The 12,328-nt window shown below is 40.8% G+C and overlaps 1 protein-coding gene across 1 annotated transcript in view; it reads left to right on the top strand.

The window, feature by feature from the left end:
* Positions 1–12,328, top strand: part of LOC136881920 (beta-alanyl-bioamine nonribosomal peptide synthetase ebony-like) — a 319,523-nt gene that overhangs the window by 195,644 nt on the left and 111,551 nt on the right. Inside the window, exons 4-6 of the mRNA XM_067154366.2 lie at positions 739–965; positions 2,783–3,050; positions 3,706–3,873. Coding sequence (XP_067010467.2) covers positions 739–965; positions 2,783–3,050; positions 3,706–3,873 — 663 coding nt within the window. The remainder of the gene's footprint in view (positions 1–738; positions 966–2,782; positions 3,051–3,705; positions 3,874–12,328) is intronic.

The raw sequence follows: 12,328 nt of genomic DNA, 5'->3' as shown, positions 1-12,328 counted from the left end.
GCCCGCTACCAGACTGTTGTTATTGAAATGTGCACAGTGTTGGATATATACACACACACTGTGTCGTCAGTACTACCCGTTCACTGGCTTCCGTTTCTTTTTGGTACTGGAATGGGGAAGTGCTGATTATTTATGTAAGGATACCTATTCTGTACATGTCCGGCTTCATGGCTAAATGGTTAGCGTGCTTGACCTTAGTCCCGGGTTCGATTCTCGGCCGGGTGGGAGATTTGAACCTTCATTGGTTAATTCCAACGGCTCAGGAGCTGAATGTGTGTGTCTGCTGTCTTCATCATTATAATTCATCATAGGTAGGGCCCAATCCTCATAGACGCGCAAGTCGACTATACGGCTTTAATTCGAAAGACCTGCAGCAGGCCTTTTCGGACGCCATACGCCATTATTATTATATTTCTGTACGTGCTACATGGTGTTACCATAGTAACGCCCGGCTCCATGGCTAAATGATTAGCGTGCTGGACTTCAGTTTGATTCACGGCAGGGTCGGGAAATTTAACCATCATTGGTTAATTCTGCTGGCACGGAGCTGAGTGTATGTGTCGTCTTCATCATCGTTTCATCCTCATCACGACGCGTAGGTCGCCTACGGGCGTCAAATAGAAAGACCTGCACTTGGGGAGCCGAACATGTCCTCAGACACTCCCGGCACTACAAGCCATACGCCATTTCATTGCCATAACAACGAGGTTTGCCTGACATGTTGTTGCTCTGTCGCAGGTGTACGGCTGCCACATCGCGTGGTCCTCAACAGACTTTGCTGGCAGTGGAGGGAGTTTCCGTACGGACCTGAAGAGCGGGTCTGTGTCTTCAAGACAGCGGTGACGTTCGTGGATTCCGTGGCGGAACTGTGGGGACCTCTTCTGCAGGGCAGAGCCGTGCTGGTGGTTCCCAAGAAGGTGACCCAGGATCCACAGCTGCTCATCGCCGTGCTCGACCAGCATAAGGTAAGAATATTAATGTCCGGTCGCCAGGCAGGTGTAATGTCTTTATAGCCTGGTTCGAGTCCCGTTGGTGGAAAACATTTTCACTACCAGGGTATAGGCTGATAGGCATACAATTTATAATATTGATGGGATATTCAAATCATTTGATTCCGTCCACCTTACTGACTTCATACAGTGATACCATAAACGACATAATATTATTAGTCACCGCTCACCATTCTTGTTCCATCTGTGTACTGACAAGTATTCATATTTCGTAGGTATAGATTTCACATTTCACTTTGCTTAATCTTACAATACACGTATCTTATTCAGTATTTTTATTTCAATATTCTTTACAGACTCCCAGTTTGTATTTATACTCGAATCTTTTTTCTAACAATTTATTGTGAGACGTGGTGTGACGACCACGACCTACGAGCGGAGTCCGGCATTGCTGCCTCTTAACTTGTGGCGTTCCACGGCTCTCAGAAGGTTTGTATACTCAACTAAGAGACTGCACGATAATGTCCATCAGAACTTTATCTTAGAGACCTCTTCACTTGGTAACTGAGTGTTTTATTTTCTAGTGAGCGAGAATCAGGGTCCGTATTCATCAACGTCTCGTACTTTTGTTCTAAAACTCGGGTAATGGCATTATCTCGGATTTTCTTTTCCGTCTGAATTTGAATTTCCGCCGGGCTGAGTGTCTCAGACAGTTGAGGCGCTGGCCTTCTGACCCCCACTTTGCAGGTTCCATTCTGGCTCAGTCCGATGGTATTTGAAGGTGCTCAAATACGTCATCCACGTGCAGAAGATTTACTAGCACGTAAAGGAACTCCTACGGGACAGAATTCTGGCACCTCGGACTCTCCAAAAACAGTCAAAAGTAAAAAAAAAAAGCAATAACATTAATTGAAACATAAATGTTTCATACTGACCCATGGGAAACTAATGACTTAATGCTGCTGCCATTAGCGAAATATAAACAAGCTTGTAATTATTACATTTGGTGTTTACAAATAATTTGTCATAAAATATGTCCGCACATGACCAGAAACGAAGAAAGAAGCCTAAGATGACGTTCCAGGAGAAAGAATTGTTATTAAATTTGGCGGCAGAAAGCATTAACATCATAGAGAGTAAGAAGACAAATTATAAAATCATAAGCAATAATCGGGACTTCATTTCAGGCCTACCTACGTGTTGGGAATTCCAGGTTATGTACGATCATGGATAAGACTACAGTGTCGAAGCTTTAATAATGTAAAATTTGTTTCAAAATGTATCGGCCAACCTTTCCTCGGTAAAATTTAAACTGAGATAATGTCCAATGTTGTTGGTGAATACAAATGTAACTTTTATCTCGGGTATCTTAGCTTCAAACTAAGATAAAAGCTTACACTCACGTCCGTGAATACGGGCAAAAGTGAGTCATCACTCTTCATGTCTCGTGCAGCGGAAGTTCGGCTTCCCGCCAATGTCCTGTGTTCCGCGAGTTGTGTCTCGCTGTTACTTATATAATATTTCACTGTTCCATACTGAGCGACCAATATCTATTAATATTTCACTGTTCCATATAGACCGGCTAATAACTCTTAACATTTCACTCTTATATATAGAGCGGCTAATAACTATTAGTATTTCACTGTTCCATACAGAGCGACTAATAACTATTAATATTTAACTCTTACAGATAGAGCGGCTAATAACTATTTATATTTCACTGTTCCATACAGAGCGACTAATAACTATTAACATTTCACTCTTACATATAGAGCGGCTAATAACTATTAATATTTCACTGTTCCATATAGAGCGGCTAATAACTGTTCCAGGTGGAGCGCCTCGTACTGGTTCCCTCGCTGCTCCGCGCCATCCTCCTCCAGCTGGACTTGGCTGGCTCTACAGCTCCGCTACCTAACCTCAGACTGTGGGTGTGTTCTGGTGAACCTCTAACCTTGGACCTAGTACAACACTTCTTCCGCAAGTTCCCGCAACACACACTCTGTAACTTCTATGGCAGCACGGAGATCATGGGTGACGTCACCTACCACGTGATGAACTCGCCAGAGGACGTGTCCAGCTCCGGCAAAGTGCCAATAGGTCAGTGATACATTGGATCTCAATCACACGCTTTCTCTCCCGTTACCAGAAGAGCTAGCGTCCAATTTGCTCTTAATTTCTAGACCAACTCAGTGTTCAATATGTCATCGCCAGTGTACCCAGCAACAAGAGTTTGAACTTAGTACATCTTCAGCAAGATCTCAATAGCGTAGAAGACTGGGTAAAATCGTAATATCCACACATTTTTATACATTGTATATCGGTGGCGTTCACCCAGTAAATGCTCCCACCCTCTTAACCTACAAGTTAGCATGCGATGACATGCAACCCATAATGGAAGGAAGATATCTTGGACTTTGAATCTAGTCCCTTGCATGTGAACTTGACGTTTCACCAAGTTATCTCCTTCGTATCACCAGAGATTTCCATGCCTATTTATTTTTGCTCACATACCTACCGAACACGTGAAGCAATACCGACTTCACGTCTGATCTTAGAGACAGAATTGAAAAAGACAAGCCCACGTACATGACATTCGTAGATCTAGAGATATCACTCAGTGCAGACATTTCTTTTACATTTTGTAAATAATCCTTCTTTCTGATCTAATGTGTACATCTCGGTAAGTTTGGAATTGTTCCTCTTTGTTTTTCTGACTAGATAAATATTACTTATTTTTCACGTGTCATTACAGGTCGACCTCTGGATAACACTCTCATCTACCTGTTGGACTCTCAGTACCGCCTCGTGGTGTCCGGGGAGATCGGCGAGGTCTTCGTAGCAGGACTCAATCTGGCAGCAGGATATGTTAACGGCAGAGATCTCGACCGCTTCGTGCCCAATCCGCTCACCGTAGATCCTGGTAAGCAACCAACAACACACAACCTGGAAATTTCTGACAAAGACATTTCATGCCAGAAAATGTATGCCTAGATATTTCGTGTGAGGAAGTGAATTTGTTCTGCAAACTGCCCTAGAAATCCAACAATATCTTCATACGATAATTCATCTTAAGAAGTTTACTTGCCTAAAGACATTTTACGCTAGGAAAATTTTCAACAGGGAAATTAATAATCTCTTGATAATGGCCTTAGAAGCATTCATTTCTGATTACTTTTATTATTATTATTATTATTATTATTATTATTATTATTATTATTATTATTATTATTATTATTATTATTATTATTATTATTATGAAGGTGATACTTTTGCAAGAGGACAACCCACTTACAATCACAATTGGTGCAAAACCCAGAATAACAGAAAACTGCATCGGATTTGCGGTTGCTGTAGCTCTCTCAGCCCAGATCACCAGTCTCCGAAAAATCGCCCTAAAAATGGAGTTACAAATATCCTTTGAGTAAATTGAGATCATTCCGCAAAACCCTTGAGCACAAGTCTTCATAAACGATTAAAAATATAACGAAGAAATTGTTTTGTTTTGTATTGAAAAAGGTGAACATTAAGTTCCTTACAAAATTTTGTTATTAACAATCTTATGACAATTACTCTTTCTATGTTGCCTGCATGGTGTATAGCTATGTTGATAATGACATCAACCTCTTTTTTAGGTAATGAACTATTTATCACCTGGAAATAATAATAATAATAATAATAATAATAATAATAATAATAATAATAATAATAATACCGGGCGAGTTGGCCATGCGTGTAGAGGCGCGCGGCTGTGAGCTTGCATCCGGGAGATAGTAGGTTCGAATCCCACTATCGGCAGCCCTGAAAATGGTTTTCCGTGGTTTCCCATTTTCACACCAGGCAAATGCTGGGGCTGTACCTTAATTAAGGCCACGGCCGCTTCCTTCCAACTCCTAGGTCTTTCCTATCCCATCGTCGCCATAAGACCTATCTGTGTCGGTGCGACGTAAAGCCCCTAGCAAAAAAAAAAAAAAAATTATAATAATAATAATATGAGCCTCCATGGTTCAGGCGGCAGCACGCCGGCCACTCGCCGCTACGTTTCGTGGTTCAAATCCCGGTCACTCCCTGTAAGAGTTGTGCTGGACAAAGCGGAGGTAGTGTAATATGTTCCTGACTCACTGACTAAATTTCCAACATACTTATCTGAATTTAACTTGTGAATCTGAAAATTAATATTCATAAAATAAAATACACAACCGTCGGACCTTGTACTCACACTTACATCTTACCTGCTTACTTACACATACGTTATTTGATGGGCGCCAGCTACCACTCAGTGCAGCAATAATAGAATGAGAATCTTGACTATCTCTAGGGTGTGGGGTAATAAGCTTACTTTTGACAACATACCATATAAGTTCTGGGAAAAGGAGATTGGGGTTTGGTTTTCTCATTAAATTTAAGGTTATGTTATTCTATTTTGGAAATGAAACGCTAAATTACTTTGATATAACTAAATATATTCTTGAGATAATTTAAATAAAATAGCGAGAACTGCTGCGATTAAAACAGATGAGAATATGAAATTATGACATTGCAACTGAAAGAAACTAGGCATGAATTTGAATTCTTCTTGACCGGACATTTAACAATTTATACGAAATATATCCCTCACTGGTTCACTTGACTGAACCTTGAACACTTTGAGTGTAATTACGACGTATTCCTTAGATCTGGTGTTTACTGTAGATGTGTCACGCCTAATTTGGTGAGGTATCCATGTGACTGATTCTTCTCCATATCATACGACTTCTTGGTAAGTCTGTATGGTATGACTTCATTGCAAGTGTATCTTTCTTTGACTCCATGGTAAACCTTTGCGTCCGTATCTTCAACTAAGTGACCGACCAACTGTAGCCTCACTCTCTCAATGACCAATGACTAATGGCTCACTGAGTCTTCTCCATCTCGTTCACACTCCGACCAATTGTGGCCTCTATTTCCAATTGAATAATGACTGACGCTACAATATGCAGCCACCTTTTATAGACGTTGGTTGACGCATCTACGTAATCTCCAGAAATAACAATTATCTACTCCCACCTCGCGACAAGTGTTACAGCCTATGCCGAAATCCCCCGCGGCACCCAGTCGGTATCTCAAGAACGTGAGTTCAGCACTAAATAAGCACGATGACGTAGCAATGACATAGCGATGACTTGACAGTAACGCCAGCAGTATTGCACAATGTAGCAATGTCACATCCAACATCTGGTATATAGCAATTCTTACTGTACATGTTTTAAGTGTTAATCTACACACACGTATATATGCATACATTTAACTACAATCACACAAGCGACATGCATTGCAGAATTGAATTGAATAATAATTATAATACAATAATAGTAATATCACGGATAAAATTATAATAGTACGGACATAATAATAATAATAATAATAATAATAATAATAATAATAATAATAAACCCGTGTGGGGATTTACCGGTTACCTCCATCAGGCGCGTCCCATTGGAATTGGGGAAGCTCGCTGGCTCTGCCGCCAGCAGAGTCAGAGGGTAGTAGGGAAATAAAATACCACCGTGAAAAGAAAAACTGGTCCCTTGCCAGAGTTACGGCGAAGACTAGTTAATGACCAGAACCCAGAAAACATCTTGAGGCAACCTCTAGGGCTAACAACCCCAGTTGTAAAAGGATGGGTACCTGTCCAAAGCAAAGTCAAGTCAAAAAGCATGATGGCACAACATATCAAGAAACATACCCCAGGGGGTAAATCTTCGGATAAATCCCTCGTCGTGAACGCCACGGCGCACGAGTCTCGTTCGGATTCTGGGGGAGACTCAACATCATGCAAGAGACGAGCCGGAGCGTCTCGGTGTACCCCGAAGAGTCAAAAACTCAGGCCAAAATCTAAAACCTTTCTAGCAACTTTCAACATAAATTCACTTACACAAACTGGCAAGCTGAAAACCCTCACCAAAGCTCTTCGCGAAAATTAGATATCCATAATGGCCCTACAGGAAACAAGGTACCCAGATGAAGAGATTTTTGAATCCGAAGGCTACCGATTTTTCAAGAGCAAAGCGCAAAGGGGAATCCTCAATGGAGCTGTGATGCTTGGAACCGCGTTTGCTGTTGGAACCAAGATCCTTAAATCGGTTGCAAATTTCGAACCTGTGAATGACAGATTGTCTATACTCACAATTAAATGCGCGAACAAATCCTACGCCCTAGTTAACGCACATGCTCCTACAAACGATAAGAACAAGTCTGATCCAGACGAAGCTGATAATTGCTGGGACCTACTGGATGAAAAATTAAACAAAATCCCCAAACACCATGTCAAGCTTCTTTTGGGTGACTTCAATGCCCAACTAGGTCGTGAACAGAAGTACAAGAAAGTTATAGGAAATTACCCTGCTCACAAAAGAACCAATCCCAACGGCAAAAGACTGGTGTCCATTTGCGAAAATCACAACCTGCAGGTCATGTCGACCAACTTTCGCCATCTACCCAGAAAGCAAATGACTTGGCGTTCTCCCGTCCAAGCTCTCGGAGAGTTCCAAATTGATCATGTTACAATCTCCAGGAGAAACAGCCCTGAGATTATTATTGTCAAGGTAAAGAAAGGCATCAATGTGGCCTCAGATCATTCTAGGTCTCTTATAAAAATTGAAACCAATTTCCGCAAACACAAGGAAGACAACCAAACAGATCAGACGCTTCGACAATGATAAACTTCGGCAAAGGGTCGAGGAGTTCCAGGCGAAGGCTAGACCAAATGACTGTGACTTTAACAACGCCAAACTCTCCTTGTTGAGGCCGCCAAAGACGTTGCAGAAATCAAGAGAAGCAAAAAGCATGCCTGGTGGAATGGTACCTGCGAATCAGTCCTCCAAGAAAGACTAAATGCGTGGAAACAGTACTACTCTACGAAGTCAGAAAGTGATTGGGAAACCTACAAAACCCAACGTGCCCAAGCAGCTATGGTGTTCAGAACTGAGAAACGGTAAATACGAAAAATCACTCATTGAAAAGATAGAACAAAACTTTAGGAAGAATGAAAGCAGAGAGTACTACAGAGCCTTCAAACGCAAACTCACTGGATATAAACCTCCATCTCTATGCTTTGAGCGAAAGGACGGCAAACTGGCGACGTCAAATGAAGAAAATTGCAGCATTCTGGCAGATTACTTCAAGAATTTACTTAATTGCTCTAAACCGCAAAGTGCCATTGAGACCAAGGAACCCTTACTCAGGTACCCAGATTCCAGACCACCCGACAGAGATGAAATCAAGCGCCACATTGCCCGTCTCAAAAATAACAAAGCGCCGGGGGAAGACTCAATAGTAGCAGAACTATGGAAATATTCCCCAGAGGAATCACTTGATATCTTGCAAAAGCAAATAGAAGAAATTTGGAACAAGGAGTCCATACCCGAAGATTGGAAAATAGCTTTGATCCATCCATTACACAAAAAAGGCAGCATGAAGAACATCAACAACTACAGAGGAATATCTTTGCTACCCGTGACTTACAAACTTCTATCACTTGCCATCCTGGAGCGTTTGGAAGCACAAGTCGAACATCAAATAGGTGAATACCAAGGAGGATTCTGAAAAGGTCGCTCAACAGCCGAACAGATCCAAAATCTCAAAACGATCATCAGATATTGTACACTAAGGTCCAAGCAGTATGTGTCTGTCTTTGTGGACTTTAAGAAAGCGTACGACTCAATTGACCGGGGAGTCCTGCTAAACATCCTAAATGAATTTGGAGTTGATTTGAAACTACTGGCATTAATTAGAGCCACCCTGACCGATACAAAATCCAAGGTGAAGTTCCACAGATGTCTCTTGCATTCCTTTGATATCAAAACAGGAGTCCGACAAGGGGATGGGCTATCCCCGATACTCTTCAACTGTGTTCTTGGAATGATCATCAGAACCTGGCGGGTGAGATTACAGGAAACCAACTACAGTCCATTGAGAATAGGAACCAAATCCAAGGGGATCGCAACAGACTGCTTAGCATTTGCCGATGATATTGCTGTTCTCTCAAACGACACAGAAACCGCTAGAGCTCAAGTTGAAATTTTAAAGGAAATTGCCGAATAAACTGGTTTGCAGATATCGTTTGAGAAAACAGAAGTAATGACTAACATCAAAGAGGCTCCACCAAAACTCCATACAAAATACGGGGACATCACCCGAGTAGACAAATTCAAATACCTGGGTGAGATCATCATAAAAAATGGACTGGACAAAGAAGCACTTCAGGAGCGAGTACGCAAACTGGAAATAGCCTACCAAACATCCCGCACAATCTACAACACAAATGACTTTCCCAAAACACCAAGATACGTCACTATGAAACAGTTCTGAACCCAGTAGTTCTATATGCAGCCGAAACCGTGTCTCTAAATGCCAACAAAGGACTCCTTGAAGAACTGGAGAAAAGAGAACGCAAAATTGTGAGAGAAATCTTGGGATCAAAGTACAGAAATGGAATCCATCAAAAGAGATCCTACAAGGAAGTCTACAGCAAAATAGAGAAAATTAACGACACAATCAGAAAAAGACGGGCACGATTTTACGGTCATCTGAAAAGAATGGACGGAAGAAAGTTAACTAAAGAAATCTTTCACTTTTTTTAATCAAACCCCAAGACCACAATTCCCTGGTTTAGAAATACCAAAGTGGACCTGCAAATGCTACATATCTCAGCTGAAGACGCCCTTAACAGAGATCTCTTCCGCAAGAAAATATTGACGAACGGGCTAAACCGAGACGAGCAACCGAAGGGAAGACACGGTGCCCCTTGGACGGAGGAGCTTAAGCAGGCCCACTCACAAAGAATGAGGAAAATTTGGGCTCTAAAGAAGGCCAAGTTCAGTGTCAAATGCAACAAGACTTACGGTAACGTGGTCCTTGATGGCCCCGGCGAATTATATATATATATAATAAAAATACAGATATCATCTTGTAACGGGATTTGAACCGTTACAATTCGCCTCCTACATAAATAAATCGAAGAACAAAGAATCGATTTATTTATGGACAACATTATATATATATAACACTGACACATATAAACGCTTTAAATGAGTATAGAACAATAATTTTCTTTTTCAACATCCATACATTTTATAAAATACCAAAGATATGAGAACTTTTCTCGCATATTGTTATCGTAGCTAACTGTTCAATGTCTCGTTCTCCGCTTTGTCATACAATACATGAAAATGTAGCACTTATTCTTCCAATACACCAATACGACACTTAGTTCACACGCAAATTCACATATGTTAGTTTCATTTTGCCAGTTTCTCACAAAAATTAATCATCTTATTTTTATCTCAACCAATCTCACGTGAAGTACTTCTTCAAATTCTTAATGTTATAAGTACCGACAATATTCCCTTCCTGATCTTTTAATTAATATGCACACTTCCCGATACGGTTCACAATAGTGAAATACCCCTGATACAAAAGAAAGAATTTAGACATATTTCCCGCCTCTGCAGATGATGGGAATGGAACTCTGAGTAGCCCATTGTTACTCAAACTGAATCAATTTTGCGCTTATTAACTTGCATATCTCAATAAATCACGTCCTTCATGGCAACAATAATTCTAGGATCAATACTATGGCTACAAGATTGTTCAATTATTCTGTAATCCAGCATAATGTTTATTTTGTTCTTTTACGTCACTATCATATTTAAGTTGAATGGGGTTCTTACCTCCCATAAATGATGAATGGTCATGTACTACAAATTTGTTCATATACGTGTTCTTCTTGACTTACCACTAAATACATCTCGATGCTTACCCAACATCGAACACAATTGCTCCTCCTGCAATTCACTCCAATTACCTCACGCCACTGCCTCATACAGACTATCCCTCGGATACTGTTCGTATAGACACGTGAGACACATCAAAACATTTTCTCTCACTAGGAACACCTTCACTTAACTCTCATCTCATTAATAGAACACACGTTACCTTACCTCAGACCATCATAATTAACACGTACTTCTTTGCTAGTTTCCTCCCAGAACTAACACACACTACCTAAATCAAAGTCTATTCTACCTCCATGATTTGCAACCATGTCAGCACCTAAAATAACTGAATACACAAGATTTTGTACAACAAGGCATGGCTGAAACTTACCTTCTATCGTGACTGGTACCGCTATCATCTTATTTACTCTCTGTGACTTAGCCAACGGCTGTTATAAGATCTGATAGTACCTCCACTTACCTTCTCCATATCACAATTTCCATCATCGGAGTTACTACCGCACTACTTACATCATATTCTCAGTATCACAAGTACTTACATCACTTAACAGATCACTTCATACGTCTAACGTACTATTATTATAAATTACTTCCTTATCTATGACTACGTCATTACTTAAATATCTCACTTAACACTACCTAGGTCACAATCACACTACTCTTAAATCTACTTTCACTACATAACTACTTATACTACAAACCTTTTCAACTTCTACCTTCTGCCTGTCCACTTAACTTACCCGATTCCCTGTGAAACTGAAATACTCTGGCTCGATAACAACAGTTGGATCACATTCATATTAAGACTATCATATTCTCTCTGATAACTCAAATCCGTACGCCTCCCATCTTCCGATTCTCTCTGGTTACTCTTCTGATCCCTATCACCATCGATATAACTCTTAATCCTCTGCTCAACTTCTCCTCTGATACACGGCTAACATTTCCCCCCTCTCTCTACTTTACTACTTTCCCCAGCCATCATGCGTTCTCTCTCGCGCCCCTGTAAACATTCCTCCCAAAGCCTGTTAATGAACTTCTCTTAGATTCTCCTAAATTAGACATATTATCCCAGTACACTCGAAACTATATTTTAATTTCACCAATAAAAACATTAGACAAAATTTCCAGCACGTATTCCCATTCAATAATACTATTCCTCAACTTACTTGCAAATCTTTTCTCAACTAGTTTTACAAATTCTATAGGATTGAACTGTTTTTCCTGAAAACCCAGTTAGATCACGATCCCTACTGAACAAACCACTCGCTACTATCACCTCTACCGCTGTCTCACCTCTTAATTCCTGCCGAATCACACACTGGCAATTCACAATTTCTTCTTCCGCTACTCTCTCAGCAACCTCTTCCACAATTCTCACTTCTTCCTGAAATTATTCCTCTCTCTCTCTCTCTCTCTCTCTCTCTCACCTGCTGTGATAGCGTTTCCTGTTCGTTCTGCAGTTCAGTGACCTCCACAAGTTTGCTTTCAATTTGTTCATTTCTACTAAGCTGTTCCCTCGTCTCTTCCCAACTGCATTGTAAATCTTGTCCAATCTTTTCTCGACTAACTCATGAATTTCTTCCCGATTATTGGAAATTT

The sequence above is a fragment of the Anabrus simplex genome, chromosome 10 (assembly GCF_040414725.1).
Source record: "Anabrus simplex isolate iqAnaSimp1 chromosome 10, ASM4041472v1, whole genome shotgun sequence".
In the NCBI taxonomy this organism is placed as follows: Eukaryota; Metazoa; Arthropoda; class Insecta; order Orthoptera; family Tettigoniidae; genus Anabrus; species Anabrus simplex.
Note: the sequence above shows the minus strand (reverse complement) of the source record. Positions and strands in the feature narration are given on the sequence as shown.